Source organism: Ascaphus truei, chromosome 20 (assembly GCF_040206685.1).
Source record: "Ascaphus truei isolate aAscTru1 chromosome 20, aAscTru1.hap1, whole genome shotgun sequence".
Classification (NCBI taxonomy): domain Eukaryota; kingdom Metazoa; phylum Chordata; class Amphibia; order Anura; family Ascaphidae; genus Ascaphus; species Ascaphus truei.
Window position 1 is genome coordinate 16,854,502 of NC_134502.1, and position 24,287 is coordinate 16,878,788.

The 24,287-nt window shown below is 46.7% G+C and overlaps 1 protein-coding gene across 1 annotated transcript; it reads left to right on the forward strand.

Annotated features, from left to right (window-relative positions):
* Positions 1-6,000: 6,000 nt before the first annotated feature.
* Positions 6,001-22,500, forward strand: LOC142470960 (extracellular calcium-sensing receptor-like). The gene is made up of 8 exons (XM_075577767.1): positions 6,001-6,179; positions 6,336-6,420; positions 6,814-6,934; positions 7,038-7,102; positions 8,207-9,019; positions 9,434-9,661; positions 14,351-14,594; positions 21,572-22,500. Exons 1-8 carry the CDS (start codon positions 6,001-6,003, stop codon positions 22,498-22,500), a joined length of 2,664 nt encoding a protein of 887 aa, XP_075433882.1.
* Positions 22,501-24,287: the final 1,787 nt, after the last annotated feature.

Sequence of the window (24,287 nt, forward strand, 5' to 3'; positions counted from 1 at the left end):
AATGACAGTGGCGTGTTTATTGGATTAAAGGGTCAGTCCCACGTTGGGGCAAAGTGACCTATTGACATGAACATGTTTATTGGGTTAAAGTGTCAGTTCCATGTAGGAGCAAATTGACCTAATGACAAAGATGTGTTTAATTGATTAAACGGTTAGTCCCACGTAGGAGTAACGTGATCTAATAACAGTGACATGTTTAATGGGTTAAAGGGTCATTCCTTTTCTTCGACAAGGTGAGGTAAAGGAAGGAGAATGGTTAATAGTTAATAATAATAATAACAGTATTCAAAATATGTTACATGCCCTTACCATCTATCCTCATCATCCATATAACTCCACACAATAACTCCTCTGATGTCTCCATATAACGGCTTCCTATAATTACGCCTATTGCCCCATATAATCACACCATATAACTTCTCCTTTTGCTTCATATAATGGCTCCCTAAACGCCTCCTATTGCTCCATATATTCTCTTCCTACAACTTCTCCTATTTTCCCCATATTACCTCTCCCTATAACTCCTCATATTTCTCCATATATCCTCTTCCTTTTATCTTCTCCTACTACACCATATAACCGCTCCCTATAACTCCTCCTATTTCCCCATTTATCCTCTGTCTCTAACTCCTCCTCTTGCGACCCATCCCTATAACGCCTCTTTTTGACATATGTAACCCCTCCCTATAACTATTCTTATCTGTTTAGAACCTAATGTCTGGAATGTGAGAGGAGTTTGAAAGCTAAATCAGTATGACAAAGCCATCTTTACCCAATAGGAATATTCGTAGGATAATAAAGATTGGTTCAGAGATTAGGAACATCGTTAATCCTATACAGTAGGTACAAGGAACAGTTATATCAGTCTGGAATAAGGGAGGTTTGTCAGAACAGAGATTAATAATATGAATAGAGATTTCACAAGGACGTATGCTAGATATATATATATATATATATTTTTATATATATATATATATGCAAATACAACTGTATGCTCATTTGCATGTCTTAGGCAGGTCTGCAACCCCGCCTTTCCCCATTATCACCCAGCATACGCCTCCTATTGCTCCATATAATCTCTTCCTACAACTTCTCCTATTTTCCCCATATTACCTCTCCCTATAACTCCTCATATTTCTCCATATAACCTCTTCCTTTTATCTTCTCCTACTACACCATATAACCGCTCCCTATAACTCCTCCTATTTCCCCATTTATCCTCTGTCTTTATCTCCTCCTCTTGCGACCCACCAGTGGAAGTGCTGTATGCTGGGTGATAATGGGGAAAGGCGGGGTTGCAGACCTGCCTAAGACATGCAAATGAGCATACAGTTGTATTTGCATATTTGCTTTCCTGTGGAGGGTTTTTGTCACTTTTTTTACTCACCATAACTTAACTCAGTATTATGGTATAGCCTATCCCATAGCCTCTTTGCATAACCAGTTAAATCAGCCCCACACTGATGAGACCCATTAAGGTCAAAACAGCTGTCTGTGGGTAGTTTTCTGGGTATGCACCTTAACCCTGGCTGTGCTCAAAGCTGTGACCATGCAGCAAGCTTAAGCCTATAGGGAACCATGTTAAAAATAGTTTTTGAGGCAAAAAGTGACACTGTGTGCTTATTTGCATGTCATTTCCCAGAATCCCTTGCTGCAGTGGAAGTGCTGTATGCTGGGTGATAATGGGGAAAGGCGGGGTTGCAGACCTGCCTAAGACATGCAGATGAGCATACAGTTGTATTTGCATATTTGCTTTCCTGTGGAGGGTTTTTATCACTTTTTTTACTCACCATAACTTAACTCAGTATTATGGTGTGTGTATATATATATATATATATATATATATATATGTATATATATATATATATATATATATGTATATATATATATGTATGTATATATATATATGTATATATATATATGTATATATATATATATACACAGTGGTTGACAAATCACCCAAAAATCTACTCGCCGAACCAAAAAATCGACTTGCCACCTTGTCCCCCCCACAATCCCGCCCTGCTTGGTGTCGGCCATGAGGAGGTTGCCACGGGGTCAAATCCAGTCGCCACGGGCCTGTATTTTAATGGATTTGTCGAACACTGTATATATATATATCTATATCTATATCTATATCTATATATCTAGCATACGTCCTTGTGAAATCTCTATATATATATAGAGAGAGAGAGAGAGAGAGAGACATTGTTCTACCAATGAATGTCTATGAGATAACAGCTAAAGACAGAAAATGTATTTTCTTACTATCTATTAATATTAATTGCTATGTATAATTTGCTTGATCAGGAGAAAGAGGAGTAGCTGCCGCATATAGCTGGTTATAGGAAAAAGACTATAAAGGTTTTGCTTGGACATAGAGAGAACAGTACTAGGAAATACCATTATGTTTTTCAGTTCTACACTCTTAACTTGTATGCCTGTAATATGCTTTCTGTCTTGGAAGAATAAACGATTATTGGACCAAAGATACCGGCCACAATCTTGAAGGATCTAAAGGATTATTTTCAATCTGTAGTTTGCAATCTGAATTTAATAAATGTATAGTGACTAATTGAGATACCCATACTGTGTTTGTATTATTACTACTGCGTGACCCAGTAAGTAACAGGGACTCAGGCTCCAGTCTCAGCGATAGCTGTAAGTCTGAGAGATAAAAGTAGAGGGTTTACATCTGTACTTATAATGGTTCTCCAAATTGATCATTGCAAAAGCATAACAACATATATGGATTCCTCTCATTGCTAGGGCCATCATACTGAGACTGCTGTCATTTGTCCCTTGTGGGAATGGTTGAGAATGAAAATAAAGAGATGTATATTTGGAATTAGCCCTGATTCCCAGGTTGCTGTCATTTCCTTGATAAGATCATTAAGGAGAGATGGCATAATTAATATCTGCATTCCCAGGACATCTACAGAACTTATAAAAACTGACTTAGGGGGACAAACTCCTGTCTGTGTGACACTGATAGACTGAGGGGATACAGTGTGTGTGACACTGATAGACTGAGGGGACACTGTGTGTGTGACTCGGCAGACCGAAGGAGCCCCTCTCCTGTGTGTGTGACTGGGACAGACTGAGAGCCTCTCTGTGTGTGTGTGTGTTTAACACTGACAGATCAAGTAAGGCCCTGTGCTATGTATGTATGTGACACTGACAGATTGAGGGACCCCTCTCCCTGTGTGTGTGACATTGACAGACTGAAAGAGCCCCTCTCCCTGTGCGTGTGACACTGACAGACTGAGGGAACCCCTCTCCCGTGTGTGTGTTTGTGTGTGTGACACTGACAGACTGAGGGAGCCCCTCTTCCTGTGTGTGTGTGTGACACTGACAGACTGAGGGGAGCCCCTCTCCTGTGAGTTACAGATGAATCACAAACACAGACAGATCTGCTGTTTATACAGAATGGGAAGATTGCTCCTGGTTATAATGTGGGTTTTATACACATTAGCTGTGGAAGTTTGTATGTGCTGGGAGTCAGGGCGAGGCTGCCATCTGTCTAATGTAAACATTAATGGCTATTTCAGCAGGTCTGGAAATGTTATTATAGGGGGAACTTTTCCTATTCACGTGGACGTACACTACAACGACAACCTTTTCACAACCAAACCTGCAGACCTTAAATGCCAGATGTAAGTTTTTTGTGTGTGACACTGACAGACTGAGGGAGTCTCTCTCCCTGTGTGTGTGTGTGTGACACTGACAGACTGAGGGAGCCTCTCTCCCTGTGTGTGTGTGACACTGACAGACTGAGGGAGCCTCTCTCCCTGTGTGTGTGTGTGACACTGACAGACGGAGGGAGACCCTCTCCTATGTGGGCAGAATGAGGGAGACCCTCTCCTATGTGTGTGACACTGGCAGACTGAGGGAGTCCCTCTCCCTGTGTGTGGGACACTGACAGACTGAGGTAGCCTCTCTCGTGTGTGTGTGTGTGTGTGTGTGTGTGTGTGTGTGTGTGTGTGTGTGTGTGTGTGTGTGTGTGTGTGTGTGTGTGTGTGACACTGACAGACTGAGGGAGCCCTTCTCCCTGTGTATGTGAGACTGAGGGAGCTCCCTGACAGGCTGAGACACAGTTTGTGCATGTGTGACACTGAAACTGACTGTGTATGTGTGACACTAACGCACTTTCGGTGACATTTCCTCTAACTGTAGGTTTGATTCCCAGAGATATCAGAACATGCGAGCGATGATATTTGCTATAGAGGAGATTAACGCAAATCCTGATCTTCTCCCCAACATCACGCTCGGATTCCAAATATTTGACACCTGCGTTGCCCTGAGAAGGGCAGCAGAGGGGATATTCTGGATAATGTCAGGAGGACAAGGAAACATCCCCAATTACCGGTGCCACAAAGGGCCACCTCTAGTAGGTGTCATTGGAGACTCAGGGTCCACACGTTCCATCCTAATGGCGCACATGTTGGGACTGTACAGATACCCACAGGTAAGAGAGCTATGAGTGCCACTTCTTCATGTGTACAGAGCTCTCCAAACCTCACATTTCTCTTTTTTACATGTACAGAGCTTTTTAAACCTCTTTCTCTCGCTCTCTCTCACTCCCCCACTCTCTCTTTCTCTCCCCTCTCCCCTCCTCTACCCTCTCCTCAAACCTCCCCTCTTCTTACCCTTCTCCTCCTTGTCACTTTCCCGTCACCTCTCCGTCCCGTCAGTGTCACCTGAATGCCAGGCAGGTGACAGATACTGTAGATGTAAGGAGGAACTGATGGAATATCTCTGCCCCTGGAGGGTTAATGTGTGCAGCGGTGGCAGTGAGAGAACATGCGTGCAGCAGTGGCAGAGAGAGAATGGTCATGTAATTCACTAGTGCAGCAGCGGTAGAGAGAGAACATATATATTATTCATGTGTGCAGCGATGGGAGAGAGGGAACATGCGTGTAATTCATGGAGTCTCAGTGCCCCAGCGCCACACAGAGAGGGACAGAGAGAGGGTATGCGGGAACACCCGTTACAGACACTCTCCCCATCTATCCCTTGCTATTTCCTCTTTCCTGTTCTTTTTCTCTCTTATTCCATCATTCAGTCATTTTCTCTTCCTCTCGCACGTCATTCCCCTTCTCACTCTCTCTCTCTCTCTCTCTTTTTCTTCACCTTCATCTTTCTGTCACAGTTTCCTCTTTTCTCCCTCATTCTTCTCTCTCTCTCACTTCATTCCTCTTTATCTGCCACATCTTCATTACCCTCCGTCTCTTTCTCTCCCACCCCCCGTCACGTACAGCATACTATACCTATGTGTTGGTTGCGGCCACTAATGCCAGTGCCCAGGAGATGGAGGAGGAAGGCTCCGGGGGCGAGCAGGAGGACGTGGCGAACCCCCGGTAGTTGATTAGGTGGCCGCACCTCCTGCTGTGGCCATCGATTTTGCTGCTCTATCTGGGAAATGGGGCATCCGTGGAACAATGCCTGCTCCAGATGGTGCCCTTCAGATGGTGACACGTCCTGTGGGACCCACCCAGGCCCCTTCAACAACCAGTAGTCACGGTACCCGGGTGTCTGCTAGCAGCTTTAGCAGCGTGGATGGTAAGACATCGATGGGTTCCTGCGTGCATTTGAGAACCAATGCATATTGTTAAATTTGCCGGAATCACAGTGGGTTAGATACCTGAGCCCACAGCTGAGCGGGAAGGCACAGGACGCCTTCCGGGAGATCAACCGTACAGACGCCGGCAAGTATGAGTTTGTTAAGGCCAAGTTGCTGGCCAGTTATGCGGTCACACCGGAGTCCTATCATGTCCAGTTCAGGGCTCTGGACAAAGGCTCAGGGGACTCCTAAGTGGAGTTCGACTCCCAGCTGACCCATCATAGTAGTCGGTGGGTAACCGGATGCGGTCACCACATTCAAGGGCATGATGGACCTCCTCATCCGTGAGCAGTTCCTGATAAAGTATCAAGTGTGCACCAGAGGTGCAGGGTTGGATCATAAACCACAGGCCAAATACGTACAAGGAGGCTGCCATGATGGCCGATGAGTTTGTGACCAAGCCACATTACAAGAAGCGGGTCCTGAACCCCACTCCAGTGTTGGCACCCAAGGTCTCCAAAGCAGATGACCCTCCCCAGGTCACCAAGCCATGGCGGAGCAAGTCGAGTGCCAGAGGGGTTGCAGCTCAACCCACAAAGTTTGTCCACGAGGGCCGGTGATACCAGTGCAACGGCCTGGGCCATCTGCGGGTGGACTGCCCAACCCACCTCAATCCAGTAACCCCAATCTGGGGCAATGCTCACAAGCGACAAGGCCGATCGCCTACATGGGGTTGGCCCCCACTGTGGAGCAAGTGGAGGCTGTGCTGCAGGTGCAGCAGCTTACCCAGCCAGCGGAACCAGCAGCAGCAGTCGGCCGACCAGGAGGGTCATCGTTGTGCAGCTGTCGGGCTGCAAGTAACATCTCTCCACACAGCCTCCTACCATCCCCAAACGAACGGATTGTGTGAGTGGTTCAATGGGACCTTGAAGCAAATTCTGCAAGCATTTACAGGAAGCCGAAGGGGCAGACTGGGATGCTTGCTTGCAGCACCTGCTATTCGCGTATCGAGAGGTGCCGCAGGAGTCTACCGGCTTTTCCCCCTTCGAGCTTCTGTATGGGCATCGTGTCCGGGGACCGCTCGATCTGTTTTGTGAGGGCTGGGAGGGGGAGACCACAAATACTGATGGCTCAGGGATTGCTTAAAGGAACTCATGGGGTTGGCACAGGCTATCTAAGAGGAAGCTCAGACGAGGCAAATGGGCTGGTATGATCGTAATGCCTGTAGTTGAGAATTCATCCCTTCGCAGCAAGTGCTTGTTCTGAAGCCCACTCAGCAGAACAAACTACTTGCTGCCTGGGCCAGCCCGTACACGGTTCACCGGCGGATGAATGAGTGCAATTATGTGGTAAACCTGGATCCAGAGACAGGTAAACACAGAACTTACCACATAAACATGCTCAAAGAGTACCATATGAGTGGGCCAGCATTGTTAACTATCTGTAACCCATGGCTGACTTTTGTTCCCTGCAGACCTTGACGCTCCTTCCCAGTGGGAGATTTGGGTCTGCCCGGAGGGAGCCGTTGCAGTCCCAAAGGCGTGATCCCCATAGGCAGTTTCAAATCTGCTGCTTTCCAGCTGCACCGTCATCCAGGGGCAGTCCTGAGCACCTAAGCTGGCCCCCTTCCCCCATTGGTGCAGCCGGGCGAGCCCTCGTCCTGTGATTGGCTGCTGCCTCATGATCCATGCTGTGATTGGTCGCCGGCTCCTGCTCCGTGTAATGGATTGCCAGCGGGGCTATGTAAGGAGTGTGGCCGGTGCAGGGAACCAGGAACCAGACAAAATTTGGAGTTGATCGGAGACACGTTGGCGGGAGATTCAAACGTGCTTTGTGTAAAAGAGCACACACATGCACTGATCTCAGTGGAGAAGCACCAGAGAAGCCTGGGACGTGAAGCGAACAGGGAAGCCTTCTGACCAGGCTCGTGCACCTAGTTGAGGCTACAGACTTCCCCCAGACATCCTGTTGGTGATTGTTTCACTGTGATTTTTTATTTTGTGTGTTTGCTGGCTTGCAGAATAAACTCTGTTTATTCAATTATTGTGTCCTGTCTGATGATTGTGATCCTGGTGGTAAAAGGTGTTAAAAGTACTGGTCTCCCATAACAGTGCCATGTTCTGCATCCACTTTACCATCCCTAGAAGTGCTAAGCTCTGTATCCCCTGTATCAGCCCAAGAAGTTCCAGTCTCTGTATTCCCTGTATTAGTCCTAGAGATGCCAAACTATGTATTACTCGTTCTAACTGTAGAGGTTCCAGGCTTGAATATACTGTGCTAGCTCTAGAGATGAAAGGATCTGTATGCTCTGCGCCAGCCTTAAAAGCATGAGGTTCTGTGTCCCCTGTACCAGCCCAAGAGGTGCCAGGTTCTATATCCACTGTATCAGTCCTAGAGGAGCCAGGTTCTGTATCCATGTATCAGTCCTAATTGTGCCAGACTGTATATTCCCTGTGCTAACCCTTGAGGTTCCAGACTCTCAATATAATGGGCTAGCCCCAGATTTGCAAGGCTCTGTACCAGACCTAGTCATGCTATGTATTGCAGGGCAAGCCCTAGACATTCCAGGCTATGTATTCCTGTGCCAGCCTATAGTTGCCCGGTTCCATACTACTCTTTCATCTTCTCTCAATCTCCTTTCAGATCAGCTACTTTGCAACCAGCTCCCTCCTGAGCGACCATACTCAGTTCCCTTCCTTTTTCAGGACTGTCCCCAGCGACGTCTTCCAGTCCCGGGGGCTGGCACGGCTGGTGTCCTATTTCAACTGGACATGGGTGGGTCTGTTGGCTATGGACAATGATTATGGGCAGGAGGGCATTTTGGCCACCAAGATTGAGATACTGAGAGCTGGGGCCTGTATAGCCTTCGTCGAGTCCATACTGATAAGCCGACCTGACCGCAATGCCCCCCACCTCTCTAGGGTCATTGCAGAGTCAAATGCCAATGTTGTGGTTGTCTTTTCCAGTGATTTACATTTTTTCCCTGTGGTAGAAGAGCTCTTGAGGCTCAACATCACGCGGAAGATCTGGGTGGCAAGTGAGTCGTGGTCAACCTCAGCCCTGTTATCCAAAGAACAATTCTGGGGTGTCCTTCGGGGCACCATTGGCTTTGCCCTACACAGCGGGCTGATTCCTGGGTTCAACGAGTTCCTCAGTGCCAGCAACCCCCAAAAGAGTCCAGATGACAGCTTCATGATGGAGTTTTGGGAGCTGAACTTTGGCTGCAAATGGGAGAGACCAAGGACCCAGTTGCCCAACAGCACCAGATTCTGTACGGGTCAGGAGTCTCTTGGGAGCACATTCAGTGGTATCAATGTTCTGGCGCTAACCTACAGTGTCCACATTGCAGTTTACGGATTAGCCTGGGCTCTGCAGGATGTCCTAACTCGTAGGCGAAAGGGCTGCCCCAAATCGAGTGAGAGATGCTCTGAAACTTTGGCTTTCCAACCATGGCAGGTATCTTTACCCATCTTCTCTTTAATGTTTGTAGCATTCAATCCTACTGGGAGATTTTAACAGTATCGGCAACTCCTTTCTCTAATGGGAAAAGATGCAGGGCATACATATATGTTAGTAATATCAGCTGCATTTCTCCCTATGAGGGTGTCTCACAAATGAGATTCCTTTAAGGTGAAAAGTTTAGCGGGGTCTCCCATTTATGGGAATAAGAGGGTGTCTCTAGCAGTGGGATCCTATAAGTTAAAAAGGTTAGCAGATGTCTCATTTACATTGACACATCAAACTTATAAGAATCCTGTACACACAATGCCGCATTACGGAAACATTATTAATTTGTAGGACTAATATTTGTAAGACGCCATACTGTCCCATCACAAGGAGGCAATTCTGATTCTATTAACTTTCTCTTAGATTCTCCAGTCTATGAAGTCCGTCCGTTTCCAGACTAAAGAAGACAAAGACGTGTATTTTGACTCCAACGGGGACATCCCAGCTCTGTACGATATCGTCAACTGGCAAATGAGTTCACAGGGAACCATACATCACGCAAAGATTGGGAGTTACAATGCTAGTGCCAGGCCGGGACACACATTCATGGTGAACACTACTGCAATCCAGTGGGCAGCGGGGGATACACAGGTACGTACAGAACTCCACACTTCATAGTAATGAGATTCACTCAATGCCCCACCTACAGTAGTGGAGGGGGTCATTTCTATGAGTAGAATACACTCAATCCTGCACCGTTCTACCCTCCCTATGTATATACTGATGAGAGATTGCTCAGTCTCTCCTCTCTCTGTATATACAGGTGAGAGATAGCTCAGTCCCTCCTCTCTCTGTATATTCAGGTGAGAGATAACTCAGTATCTCCTTTCCCTGTATATATTCGCTGTAATAAATCAACTTTTCCTGAGAAAGACCATTAGAGTGCAGCTTTTCTCTCGTCTTGTATATTCTCTGTATATACAGGTGAATATAAAGTCAGTCTCTGTGTAACCATCCCCCCTTCTCTCTCCAGGTCCCTCTCTCCATCTGCAGTCAGAGCTGTTCCCCGGGTTTCAGGAAGGCAGCTGTAAGAGGGAAGTCAGCCTGCTGCTTCCAGTGTTTCTCCTGTCCCCAAGGAGAGATCTCCAACCACACAGGTGAGGGATGAGCTTGGTTTCCAATGTCACTTTAAACTGTGGTCCTTGTTTTCAAAGTAGCATCAAGTAGACAAATCTTGTGTTGATCATTCAGTTTCAACAGAAACATCTCAATAACTTTGTGGACCCACAATAATTTTTTCTGGAACCATTTATGACCCTAACCCAAATCATCACTCTAACTCCCTAATTCCTTTCTCACTCATTGCTACTTCTGGAACTCTTTCAGACTCCATTGACAGTTGCCCAGTGTCCAACAGGACAGATGCCTACCCATGCCTCTTGTATTTCTTTCTTATGAAGAGCCCGTGGGTACTGCTTTGGTAGCCACTTGTGTAATTTCTTCCATGATCCCAATTGTCCTCGTGAGGCTTTTCAGCAACTACAGGACCACTCCCATTATCTGAGCCAACAACTACACTCTAAGTTGTCTTCTTCTGGTGACCCTGCCCCTGTGCTTCCTCTGCTCTTTAACTTTCATAGGTTACTCCCAACCTGAGAAAGTGACTTCTTCGCCAGGTGGTATTTGGAATAGTCTTTGCCCTCTGTGTCTCCTGTATCCTTGCCAAAATCATCACCGCTGTCATCGCTTTCAATGCCACGAAGCCAGGCAGCAGCCTAAGGAAGTGGACAGGGACAAAGGTGTCCTACATTGTTATTGGACTGTGTGTCCTTATTCAGCTATGTGTGTGCCTCATGTGGCTGTTAAGATTCCCTCCTTTCCCAAAACACAACATACAAACCCAACCAGGTGCATGCTGGGATATCTCTGGCTCCTGGCCAGCATCAACTTCATTGTTTCCTTCCTGGCCAGGCAGCTCCTGACATGGTAGGACCAGGTCTTTTAACAACATTTATATTAAAGGGATCAGTCACAAGACAAAACAAAGCAGTGAAATAAAATTAAGTTTATTCGGATAAGACCTTGGAAACACACAGAAATACAATATACAGAGAATATACACACGTACTGGAGTCTGGGAGTTGAGAACTAGACTTTCCTAGTTGCAGGGCGTCTGCTTCAGCAAAAGGCATTACCCTGTTCACTCCATGTCACTGGAATAAGCCTGGAACAGGTAACCTTACTCCTCAGAACCAGTCCTTGGCTTGGCTAGTAAACCCTGGCACCTTGATGCCCCTGGGAAACCGTACTGGTGCTTCACTGGACCAGTCCCAAGATTATCTATAAGTCTGAAAAGACTGAGAGGGGTCGAGCTCTGATCTGTAGCAGCCCCTTTCATAGACTACTCTGTCCTATGTTTTAACATGGGCAGAGCCTTTCTGCCACTCAGAGCGTGGGAGCTTTTCACAACAGCCAATCAGAGCTGGGTTCATCTGGCTGGTAATGTCAGAGGCAGGGGGTGTGCCAACCCGTACCTTACTCATGGCCACCTGCTGGGCAGGCTCTACAGAGTCTCAGAGAGCAAAAGATGGATTTTGGGCCTGTTCATCTGCTCCTCCCTGAAACAAAATGGCTGACACCTCTGGACAACCTGGTTCTCCTTTGAGCTCAGATGTCTATTGCAGACATCCTGGCTCCTATGTAAATGCTTAGGCTGACTGCATGGAATTTTATATGTAACGAGGTTTCACCCACCCAATCGCAGACAGGGGCCATTACAGGGTGTATGGTGCATATACCTGCTGGCAACAGGAAGGCTGAGTCATCCGCCGATGGTAGTGGGGACACAGACACAGGATTCTGGGGTTCATACCCCACATATCTCTTTAGCAGTGCAGCACCTCCATCTGTCGTGGACTCCAGGAACTGAAGGTGATCTTCCACGGTAGAACTATTTCCTCTCCCCCCAGTAAGGTCACGCACCATACAGGAGGTATATTCCAAAACAGGAACATGTTTATTACTACACTCTGCAGTAACAGTTACACAGCAGTCTTCTGCCGGATGCAGTTTCTCAGTATTCACTGGATGATGGTCCCTGGACCATCACTACAGGCCAAGGGCACCCTCAGCCATCCTAGCTCTTCCCCACCTCCCTAGCAGATGCAGAGTTATGGTCCACACTCACTCTCCCCCGGAGGGCAGAGCAAATGGGAAGGCCCCAATCTCAAGCTCCCAGTTGTGTGACCTGACTTCCTCAGAGGGGAAGGAACAACCAACAACTTTAGGGCGGTCCTGCCCTTAAGTATAGCCAGAAGGCGGGCACCCCGTTGTCCAAGCTACAACAGGATGTACCACCCCCTGCCGTCACTCAAGTGCTGTACCAAAGGTGAGGGGGAAAACCCCATACCAACTACTGGCAACCTGATAGTACCAGTGTTTACTGCCAGCCCATTGGGCAGAATAGTAGTCAGGGGTGACCCTGCTACACATACATACAGTATAACATCATAAAACATACTTTAATAAAGTAAAAACCTTGGGGAACCTTATATACGTGTGGGAAATTAGTTGCAGATATCTGGGCTCGAAAACAATGGAGTCTGAGGGACACGGTGCAGCCCCATTGTAATTCACCCCGTGTACCCAAAAATAGTGCCTGCACGCTGGGGAGAATCATGGGACCACCAGTAGCTAGGCCCCCCGAAAACCTACAAACAAAATGAATACATTTTCGCCCAAAAATCGCACTTTAAACTTACACTCCCAAAATCTGGAATTTCTACGACACAGGGAACCCCAAAAGCCCATAAACCGGTCAGGTTTTTCTATACTTTACAGGGGACTTCCATAGTCCACCCGTCCTTATGGACAAATCTATACTGTTTGCAGAGAGCCATAACGGTACTTGGGGTACCCCTAAACCAGGGACCCCTTTTCTATGGATATTAAACACATTTCATTTGGCTCATTTTCCTTCCTGGACTATGCTGAAGTAGGGCACCCTAGTGGTGAGTCGCGGTTGTCGGATACATTTATCGGGGAAGCGGTAACCTTGGTCCCTGACCTGATATGCACATTCTGACACCACTTTCTCCAGAAAATCCCCCTTAAAACTCATGCACCAGAAAATCCCTGTTTGATTGCATGCCCGGAAAGGGAAAAAAAAACATAAAATGCTTTTAATACATTTTGGGCAGTGGATAATATCACCTTGATAAAGTCCCTACGGGATGAAACGCATTGGTGCGTTAGCGCTCTCTTCCCCATTGTGGATTGATTAATCCACATATACCTTGCTTTTTATTTGGAGTTGCCCTGATTTCATTTATTGTCGTGGATGGCGTGTTCTGCTGTGCTCCTTCGTTCACCTTCTCTGCTTGCTGATTACCCTGCAGGATTGCACGCTTATGGTAGCTTGGATACTGAGGATTTTCTCTGGACATCCCTATGGGCTGGTAACGGGCCTTGGCCCTTTGCATCTATCCTTGACCCTATGTTGGGAATATTGTGGGGTTAATACACCTTGACCATTGATACGGTAGTCAAGTGGACACCGCTAGGTCTGGTTATCACCTGGATATATTTACTCTTATGGATTGTTATATCTTATAACTGGTTCCAGTTCGCCATCCCTGTTTGGATCATTTTCCTGGATCAGACCACATATCTATATTTTGAGCATCACTTCCTTTCACACTCCAAATACACATGGGGCTAACTTTAGGGGTTTCCTAATAATCACCCCTGCTTCCCTGCGCCCTAAGTCACTTTTCTGCTGCTATCTCCTGGGTGAAATCACAACCCTACTTGGCATTCCTATCCCACAAACCTGCAGGGGACCGTATATGGGAACATGGTTACAGAAAATACATGGTTTTATCTCACTGGACCCAAGAGCTAACCCTCTTGGCCCATTACCCACAGTCTCTGGAGGCAACCCTCTATTTTATGGCCTCATAATAAAAGATTTTTTGCCAGACCTGCTCTCAATCCTCTTTGGCTGTGCGCTGCACACACACTGCATTGGATTTCCCTGACCGGATACAGCTGCACGCTGATGGAGAGAGCTACTGGAGACATTGAGTCGTGAGTACGTTTACCTGGAGCCAGCCCAATGAGGTAAGGGGGGGTGTCTCCGTGCACCTACCCCCACCTTTGGGGTGACTAGAGCCCCATTATAGGTTTAGTACTTTTTATTGTATATTACCCAGTATGTACCTCACTCTCCTTTTATCATCAAAGATATAGGTCCTTGTATTTTTGAGCACCATACCTCCACACATGTCCGGCCTGGCTTCACCTTTATTAATGAAGGCCAGCTACCTCTGACCGTCACAGCTCTCCGACAGCTTCAATGAGGCCAAGTTCATCACCTTCAGCATGCTGGCCTACCTTAGTGTCTGGGCGTCCTATATCCCGACCTCCCTCAGCGCACGTGGCATGTACACCGTGGCCATGGAGGTATTCGCCATCCTGTCTTCCAGCTGTGCTCTGGTGGTCTGCATGTTTGTGCGCAAATGTTTCATCCTATTGTTCCGACCCAACATGAAGTCGAGAGAACGTCTCATGAGGAAAGATAGAAGTTGGAGGTAGAATATGACATTCATCCATAAATGTTTATATTTGAGATTTTTATTTAATGTAGAGTTATTGATCTCACTCTTTATTCTATGTAAATATAATGTAAAAAAAAAAAGAAATGTTGTTCAAGTGGCTGCAGAAAATATGTTTTTTGTGTGCATTATGGCGCAAACTTGTTAATGCCCTTACCAGCTATCTCCATCATCTATGTAACTCCTCTAATTTCTCCACTTAACAGCTCCTTATAACTCCTCCTATTGCCCCATATAACTTCTCCCTAGAACTCCTCCTTTTTCCATATAACTGCTCTGTATAACTCCTCCCATTGCCCCATATAACCGCACCCTGTAATTCCTTCTATTTTTCCATATATCTGCTCTATATACTGCACCGACACACTTTATTCGAGCAAATACCCAGTATGTACCTGGCAGATACCTGGAATGCGCCGCTCCTCACCTCTGACAAGCCCCGTTGCGTTTGCCTTCCCAGCCTGGGTTCATGCCTGGCTGACAGGCGGCTGATCTGTTAAATGATAATGATTAGGATTTAATAGGCTGCAATGCTTCGCGTGTCTACCAGATGGCATAAATTCATGAATTGTAATGCAGTATATATATATACTGTGCAGTATTGCAGCCAGCGGGAATAAAATGCTTCAATCCCTGCTTGGAAAATACCTCAATGCACTCGGGCAGAAAACAGTCACAAACCTCAATACACCCGGGTATACCCGAATTCGTGGGACTAGCCGAGCTCGAATAAAGTGTGTCGCCAGTGTAATTCCTCCTATTGCCCCATATAACCGCTCCCTATAACTCCTCCTATTACTCCATATAACACCTCCCTATAACTCCTCCTATAGATCCATATAAGGTAATGAAGCTATTTTTATTTAAATTTGAATTCTAGTGAGCATGAGCAGGGGGTCTCCAGAGCTGAACCGCATTCATTTCAGGTCCACTGACCCCCTGCTTCCCGAGTTACAGGTCCCATTATGGGGTGCCGGTATCCCTCTGCAATGTTTAAATCTCCTGTACCGGGACATTTGAGCACAGAGGAGATACCGACACCCGATATCGGGGCATGTAACTCGGGAAGCAGGTGGTCCCTGGACTTGAAATTAATGCAGTTCAGCTCCGGAGACCCCCTGCTCCCGCACACTTGTATTAAAATTTAAATAAAAGCAGTGCGATCGCCTGCGAGAGCTGTGCAGGGAGAGTCGGCTCCCTGAGCATCTCTCTGAGCATCTCTCTGAGCATCTCTCTGAGCATCTCTCTGAGCATCTCTCTGTGCATCTCTCTGAGCATCTCTCTGAGCATCTCTCTATGCAGCTCAGATTGTGAGAAGATCGATCAGCGGTAGAACTTAGACAAAAGCTGAGATAAAGTTACCGCCATGCCGAGTGGTACTGTATTAGCATTTTCCGACCTCACGGTTTGAGATGGTTTCAGATTCTTTCTGAATATCGTGATGACACAAATGACAAACTGTTCGGTGGGAACATGCCACACCGTTCGAGATGGCAGCAAAGTTATCGAAGCTAATAGAATATGCCCCAATATGCTTTTGGGTCCTTTAAGACCAACTGCCGCTATTAAACAGAGAGTTTGTTGTGGGTGGTATGCAGCATACTGTATGTTTGGGGACAAGGAATTACTTGGAAGTGCCGCCATCCAGCACGAGTAGAGGAACTACAGTGGTACCTATTGTATCTGCAAACATTTGGAGGATCTGGAAGCTACAACACTATTAAGAACATGATCTATGTGACAGGGCCTCTGACTGTATTCCTGGCTCCAAGAACAAGGTTTCTACCAGGCCACCCCACTCCTCTCTCTCCTCACTCTCTCATTCCCCTCTATTCCCCCCTCCCTTGTCACACTTCCTCCTCCCACCGTGTATTTCTCTCCACATCCATGTCTCTCAGTCTTCCCCCTCTCTTCCCCTCTTCTCTCTCACTTACCCCACTTCCCTCCAATCTCATTCTTCCCCACTCTCATTCACTCCCATCTAACCCCACTCTCACTCTCCCCAAACCGTCATCTCTCACTGTTTCCCACATTCCTCTATCTACCCCACCTCCCTCTCGCCCTCACTTCCCCTCCCTCACCTCCACCCCCCTCACTCATCACCCCACCTACCTCAACTCACCACTCTCACTCGACACTCATTCTCTATCCCAGCGGTGCGCAAAGTGGGGGGCGCTGGATTATTTGCCGGGGGAACGCGTGAGGCCCCTGCAATGCTAAAACTTACCTGGACTCTGCCAGTGTCACTTATGACCATGGCAATGCGGCGTCAAATGACGCAGTGGGGTCACGGGGCGTCGCATCACTCCGCGGCTTCATTTGACGCCGCGCGAGGTAAGGAGGGGGGAATCAGAATGGAGAGGAGCAGGCAGGGGGGGCGCAGCAAAAAAAGTTTGTGTGCCCCTGCTCTATCCCACATCCCTCTCTACCTCACTCACTTTCTCTCAGCAGTCATCTCCTCCACCCCCCTCTCACCTTCACCTCTCTCACAGTTCTCAATTCTCTCTTCATCACCCTCTCCCTTACTCTCTCACCCCCTCTACCTCTCTCCCTCATTCTCCCCTCTATCAATCTCCCCTCTCACCTTCTTCACTCTTTCCCATTTTCTCCCCCTCTTACATCTCCTCTCACGCTCTCCCCCCTCTGCAATCACTCAATGCCCCAATCCTCTCACTCAATCCCCTACTCTACCCCCACACACACTAACTGGCCACAAGCACACAATACCCCCACAATACCTCATCCACACACATAATACCCCCACAAACTTCACCCCCAACACACAATACACCCACAAACCTCCCCCCATACACAATACCCCTAAAAAAGAAAATCACGCAATACCCTCAAAAATCCCCCATCCAAAACCCCTACAGACCTCACATACAATACCCCACCACACACAATACCCCACAAAACCACCCTAAACACACTTACCTTGGGGACAGATGCAGGTCGCTGGTGCTGCGATAGTACTACTGTACGTGTGGATTTGAATGTTAGGCCCAAATTCTGGCATGGACCAGAGGGGAGAGCGGACCACAGCAGCTGGGGAAAGCTGTAGAGGACCCCTGCAGCCACCGGGCCAGGAAGAATTGTCCTGACTCTCCCACCATGTTGGCGGCCCATTCTACACCACTATTAAGAACATGATCCATGTGGCAGGGACCATGTGGAGACAGCAGAATAGGGTGTATGAAAAGAGTAGGAATATAACATTACATTCTTGTGTCAGACTGAGTGTCTTTGGCAGCAATGTGTCCCCAGTGTTAGAAGTATCTCTACTGCTTGATCATTCAGTTATATTGTATTTTCCCATTCCTGGGAAGAGCTAAAGATTATGGGAAATCTCTTTGATGTCTTTGACACGTGGAACTTCCTGTACCACAAGTGACATCAGCAGAGAGGCAACCTTGGGACTTCCTGTTTTCTACCTTCCAGAGTTCAATATGCTTTTAATAAAATAGTACTTAAACCTTCTAGGGTCTCCTTTATGTCCAAAAATGTAAGTCACCTCAATTAAGTATATTACCAGCTCTATAACATTAATTCACGACCGTCTCAAAATGCACTTACTCACCCCAATGGCAATATACTAGAGACCACTGCACTCACACTTTTCTTTCTGTGTCTGGAAGTATTCATAACAAAATATAATGCCGCTCTCCACCAATAAGGGATAGTGTAGAAGATAGGGTGCATACAGGATATGAAGATACATATACAGAGGGGGGTGTGGTACAGAGAGAGTAACCCCGCAAGAACCTATTTGCACTCGCTAATCTCAAATAAATGGTTAGGAAAAATTTAATCCTTGGGTGGAGCCCATACACCATTTAATAATACATATAAAACAATTTATTCAACATCTATGCAAAGACACTTAACGACTAATGGTTAAAAATTGATCAGGGGGTAGGTGGGGACAGAGTGTAACGTATAGGGTGCCTCCTATGTATATGTGTATATATATAGTAATATCACACAGGTATTTGTCTAGCACCAATGGACACGGATACTATACAAGCCTCCCAAATGTCTATATAGGTAGTCTATTGCCTCAACCTGTGCACTGTGACACGTGTGTATATATGTATCACTTAGTACATTCTATGGCTGGCAAAGAGGAACGATTCAAATGGATGTCAGTAGCCTGCTGCGTCAACCAGTGTATACAGCCCTGTCTTAGTGAGGGCTTACAATATGCTCGATCGCACACAGTAACTGTTTAGTAATGTATCCCACCTGGTTAGTATACCATCTACTACAGCATGTATACGGGGTACAAATTCAGTACGGTTATGTCCCTTGCAGTAGGCTCAATCACACACAATAACTGTTTAGTAATGTGGGACAGGGAGAACAAACCGACTCCAGCGGGTATAGGCAGCTAGCTGCGTCACCCAGGATATGTAACATACAACCCAGTCTCAGTAATAGCCTATAGTAAGCTCGATCGCCAGATTGTGATCCCGCTGGGGAGAAGGCATACAACCTGGTATTTCTGTCTCTCAGTTACAGCTCCGACCCCGCGCCACCTGATGACGTCATAGTTGCGACATCTAAAAACGAAACCGACGTACGTTTCGCGCCACCTGGCGCTTTCTCAAGGTAATGCAGGCACTGCTTGAGCGTCATTTCCCCGGTATTTTATCTTGGTTGGCTGGGGGTGCGTCTTTCTTAGTAGCCAATCATTGACGGCGGGGAAGCAGGACGCGGGCATATAGAGACCTGCCCATTATTAGTTTGACATGTGTGATGCTCTTGATGCCCTATTAAAGAGATATTCCCTGAATGTGGTCCAGTTAATGTGTCATAACAAGTGAACCTCATAGGTGTAAGTACACCCATGTTTAAATAGACAGACATATGTGGGGGCACAGGTGGTTCCCATCGCGGTGCCCTGGATTTGATGGTAAACCTTTTGGTCAAACCACAACTCCCCGTACATGGCTGGGCGACAGGAGACCAGTGGGATCATACCCCTGTGGTCGATGCTGGGCGTGCCCCCACATATGCCAATTTATATCTTGGCTGGTGGGAGGAAACGGTGGTTTTCAGAGATGCCCTGGAGGAGTACACAGGACATGTTGAGTGGTGGGGCCGCTACTGTTTCATTACACCTATGCCATAATTCATTGTATTACCTGTGTATGTTGCACACAATCATATAGCTAAATCCATGGCATACCATGTCTGTCTATTTAAACATGGGTGTACTTACACCTATGAGGTTCACTTGTTATGACACATTAACTGGACCACATTCAGGGAATATCTCTTTAATAGGGCATCAAGAGCATCACACATGTCAAACTAATAATGGGCAGGTCTCTATATGCCCGCGTCATGCTTCCCCGCCATCAATGATTGGCTACTAAGAAAGACGCACCCCCAGCCAACCAAGATAAAATACCAGGGAAATGACGCTCAAGCAGTGCCTGCATTACCTTGAGAAAGCGCCAGGTGGCGCGAAACGTACGTCGGTTTCGTTTTTAGATGTCGCAACTATGACGTCATCAGGTGGCGCGGGGTCGGAGCTGTAACTGAGAGACAGAAATACCAGGTTGTATGCCTTCTCCCCAGCGGGATCACAATCTGGCGATCGAGCTTACTATAGGCTATTACTGAGACTGGGTTGTATGTTACATATCCTGGGTGACGCAGCTAGCTGACTATACCCGCTGGAGTCGGTTTGTTCTCCCTGTCCCACATTACTAAACAGTTATTGTGTGTGATTGAGCCTACTGCAAGGGACATAACCGTACTGAATTTGTACCCCGTATACATGCTGTAGTAGATGGTATACTAACCAGGTGGGAAACATTACTAAACAGTTACTGTGTGCGATCGAGCATATTGTAAGCCCTCACTAAAATAGGGTTGTATACACTGGTTGACGCAGCAGGCTACTGACATCCATTTGAATCGTTCCTCTTTGCCAGCCATAGAATGTACTAAGTGATACATATATACACACGTGTCACAGTGCACAGGTTGAGGCAATAGACTACCTATATAGACATTTGGGAGGCTTGTATAGTATCCGTGTCCATTGGTGCTAGACAAATACCTGTGTGATATTACTATATATATACACATATACATAGGAGGCACCCTATACGTTACCCTCTGTCCCCACCTACCCCCTGATCAATTTTTAACCATTAGTCGTTAAGTGTCTTTGCATAGATGTTGAATAAATTGTTTTATATGTATTATTAAATGGTGTATGGGCTCCACCCAAGGATTAAATTTTTCCTAACCATTTATTTGAGATTAGCGAGTGCAAATAGGTTCTTGCGGGGTTACTCTCTCTGTACCCCACCCCCCTCTGTATCTGGAAGTATTCCACTGGATTACAAATCTCCTTTCTGTCCAAATCTTTGTCATCTCAGTGAAGTATATTCCTAACTTTATAACATGATTCCAAGATCCTCTCTAAAAGCACTTGCTCACCCTAATGGCAATATAAAAGAGACCACAACACTCACACCTCTTCCTTCTGTGTTTGGGAATATTCCACAGCATTAAAAATTATAAGATCTTTAGTCAAAGATTCCTTTCTTTCAATGTTTACTTTTCTTTGGTGTGTGATTATTAATGTATCATACTTATAATCCAAAAATTCCCTCCCTACAGTATAACTCTTCCTCTAACTGTTACTGTAGCTGCTCCCTATAAGCCCGCCACTAACTGCTCCAAAAACTGCTCTCTATAAGTCCCTCTTTCACTGCTCCCAATATCTCCTCCTCAACTTCTCCTTTAAGTGTTTCTTTAACTATTCCCTACAACTCCTCCTCTATCTGCTTCTATATTTGTTCCATATAACTCCTTTCTTTTTTGCTCCTCTAAGTGCTCCTATAAGTGCTCCCTATGTCTCCTCCAATAAATATCACGCTATGTTTGCTCCACAAACTGAGATGTATGTTTTGGTTTCTTTCAGACTCCATTGACTGCCTTCGATGCCCGTGGGACCAGTTGCCCAATGTCCAACAGGACAGATGCCTCCCAAAGACCGTCGAGTTTCTTTCCTATGAAGAGCCCTTGGGTGCTGCTTTGGTAGCCACTAGTGTCACTTCTTCCATGGTCCCAGTTGCCATCTTAGGGCTTTTCAACCACTACAGGGCAACTCCCATTATCCGAGCCAACAACTATTCTCTAAGTTGTCTTCTTCTGGTGTCCCTGTCCCTCTGCTTCCTCTGCTCTTTGGCTTTCATAGGATACCCACAATATGGGAAATGTCTTCTTCGCCAGGTAGCATTTGGCATGGTCTTTGCCCTCTGTATCTCTTGTGTCCTTGCCAAAACAGTCACAGTTGTCATTGCCTTCAAGGCCACAAAGCCGGGCAGCAGCCTAAGGAAGTGGACAGGGACAAAGGTGCCCTACATTGTCATCATACTGAGTGTCCTTTTTCAGCTGTGTGTGTGCCTCACGTGGCTGTCAAGTTTCCATCCCTTCCCAGAACACAACATACAAATACAACCAGGAATTATCATCGCTGAGTGTGATGAGGGCTCTCCCACTGCATTCTGGTGCATGCTGGGATATCTCGGGCTCATGGCAACCATCAGCTTCATCCTTGCCTTCCTTGCCAGGCAGCTCCCTGACAACTTTAATGAGGCCAAGTTAATCACCTTCAGCATGCTGGCCTTCCTCAGTGTCTGGCTGTCCTATATCCCGGCCTCCCTCAGTGCCCATGGTAAGTACACCGTGGCCATGGAGGTCTTTGCCATTCTGTCTTCCACCTGGGCCCTGCTGGTCTGTATCTTTGTTCCCAAGTGCTTCATCATCCTCTTCCGACCAGATCTGAACAAGAGAGACAATTTAATGGGGAGAGGGAAAAAATACAAACAAAGAAGGTACAACCATTAGTGGTCAACTCTTAATGGTATTATTGAAAACTTGAGCTCTCTCTGTCTTTCTATGTCCGCCTTTCACTTCCAGCCTTTCTTTTCTCTCCATATTTTCACCCTCAATAAATAGTTTTTCTTTCTTTTTACTTTAAAGCTTTGATCTGTCAGACATTTTCTCTCCCCCCCCCCCTTCCCTCTCTCTCCAAATTTAAAGTGTTACTCACCCCCCCCCCCCCCAAAATTAAGTAGCATAATGGCAGTTATATATTTTTGTTTCAATTTTTTTTATTAGGCAGTTATACCAGTCAACATATTTTCTATGACAGTCCATTTGTGGCCTAACACAATTTTTAACATATGAAAGAAAAGTCTCGACGTCCCCCTGTTCCTCCAGGGTCTGTCGGGGTGACGCGAGAATTGAAGCAGAAAAGGAAAGAGAAGGAGGGGAAAAGAGAGAGAGGAGGGGGGGGGGAGTAGTTGTACCACTCCCTCGCCTTGGCCTGTTCCATTACTTTCCGTTACCTATTGTGGTTCCTACCTCTATCCTTATATGGCATTTCTGTGTGTCAGGGCCATTCTAGTGAACCACGGGTCCCAAATATTGTAGAAGGCGGTAGTGGACCGTTTCAGAAACGCTGACAGTCTCTCCATGTCCTTTACTTCGTTGATTCTATTTATTACTGTCTGTTTGGAGGGGGGGGACACCTTCTTCCACATCTAGCCGCAGTGAGAATAAAGGAGATCAATTTGCCTGTTGGTGTTTCTAGGGGCCTGGCCAATAGGTAGGTCAGTGGTTCAACTGGGATTGTGAGGTCTGTGACCTCTTTTATAAGATTGTGTATGGTTTCCCAATATTTCTGAATTTCTGGACATGACCACCAGATGTGGGCCATGTCCCCCTTTTGACCGCAGCCTCTCCAACACAGGTCAGAGGCCAGGGGGTAGATTTGGTTAATTTTGGCTGGGGTGAGATACCAGCGAAACAGTATTTTATATATATTCTCTTTTATTGTGGTACATATGGAAGTTCCTGAAGCTGTTTCCCAAATACTTTCCCAATCCTCTCGGTCTATAACGATATCCAATTCTGCTGCCCAATGCAGCATATAGTCATGTGTGGGGGCTTCTGAGGCTCTCTCCAGTTCTGCACAGATTTGTGTTATGAGACCTTTCTGATGGCCGGACTCCCTGCAGAGCCTTTCAAAGCCAGTGAGAGGGGGAAATTCCAACGTTGGGGATAATGTTTGGGTAAAGTGCCGAATTTGTAGGTGTAACGGGTGTTCCCTCTGGCCTGACCCACCCAATCTCATATTGGCCCGTGTAGTCTAACCAGTCCCCCATTACAAGGCGTGTGTGGTGGTGCACCTGCAAGTAACAGGACTCTTGAGTCTCCCGCTTGGTGTTATTAGGGGATGTCATCAGGACAGGTTGCTGAGGTAGTGGGTACGAGTCCAACTTACATCATGTGCAGCGCCTCCACCTCATCAGGATCTGTGCTTCCGCAGGGAGATGGTCCTGGTGAGGAACTCCTTCTTGGTGCCATCCACTGTCGAGTAAGCTCACACTCACACAGTGGGGTTCTTGTTTTCAAGGACATCTTTATTAAGTACAGGGATGTAGCAGACTGCCCCATGCAGCTGCCAGCTCTAGCCGCACATCTCTGCGTGATGTCCCTTTGCCAGGTACGCCCTCCAATATTGAAGTGGGATTCCCTTCCTCCTAGGGAGATCACCACTGTGCCAGGTCCCTGGACACAGCGTGGCGTAGACACACTGGAATTATCACTATGCTCCCGCTAGTTACAGC

What these genes read in the sequence shown, in the direction of transcription:
- LOC142470960 (XM_075577767.1), top strand. Translation starts at nt 6,001, where the DNA reads ATGGCCGATGAGTTTGTGACCAAGCCACATTACAAGAAGCGGGTCCTG. An exon ending in AAGTTTGTCCACGAGGGCCG is followed by an intron (nt 6,180 to 6,335) that starts GTGATACCAGTG and finishes GCTGTGCTGCAG; the next exon opens with GTGCAGCAGCTTACCCAGCC. An exon ending in TCTCATGAGGAAAGATAGAA is followed by an intron (nt 14,595 to 21,571) that starts GTTGGAGGTAGA and finishes GGTTTCTTTCAG; the next exon opens with ACTCCATTGACTGCCTTCGA.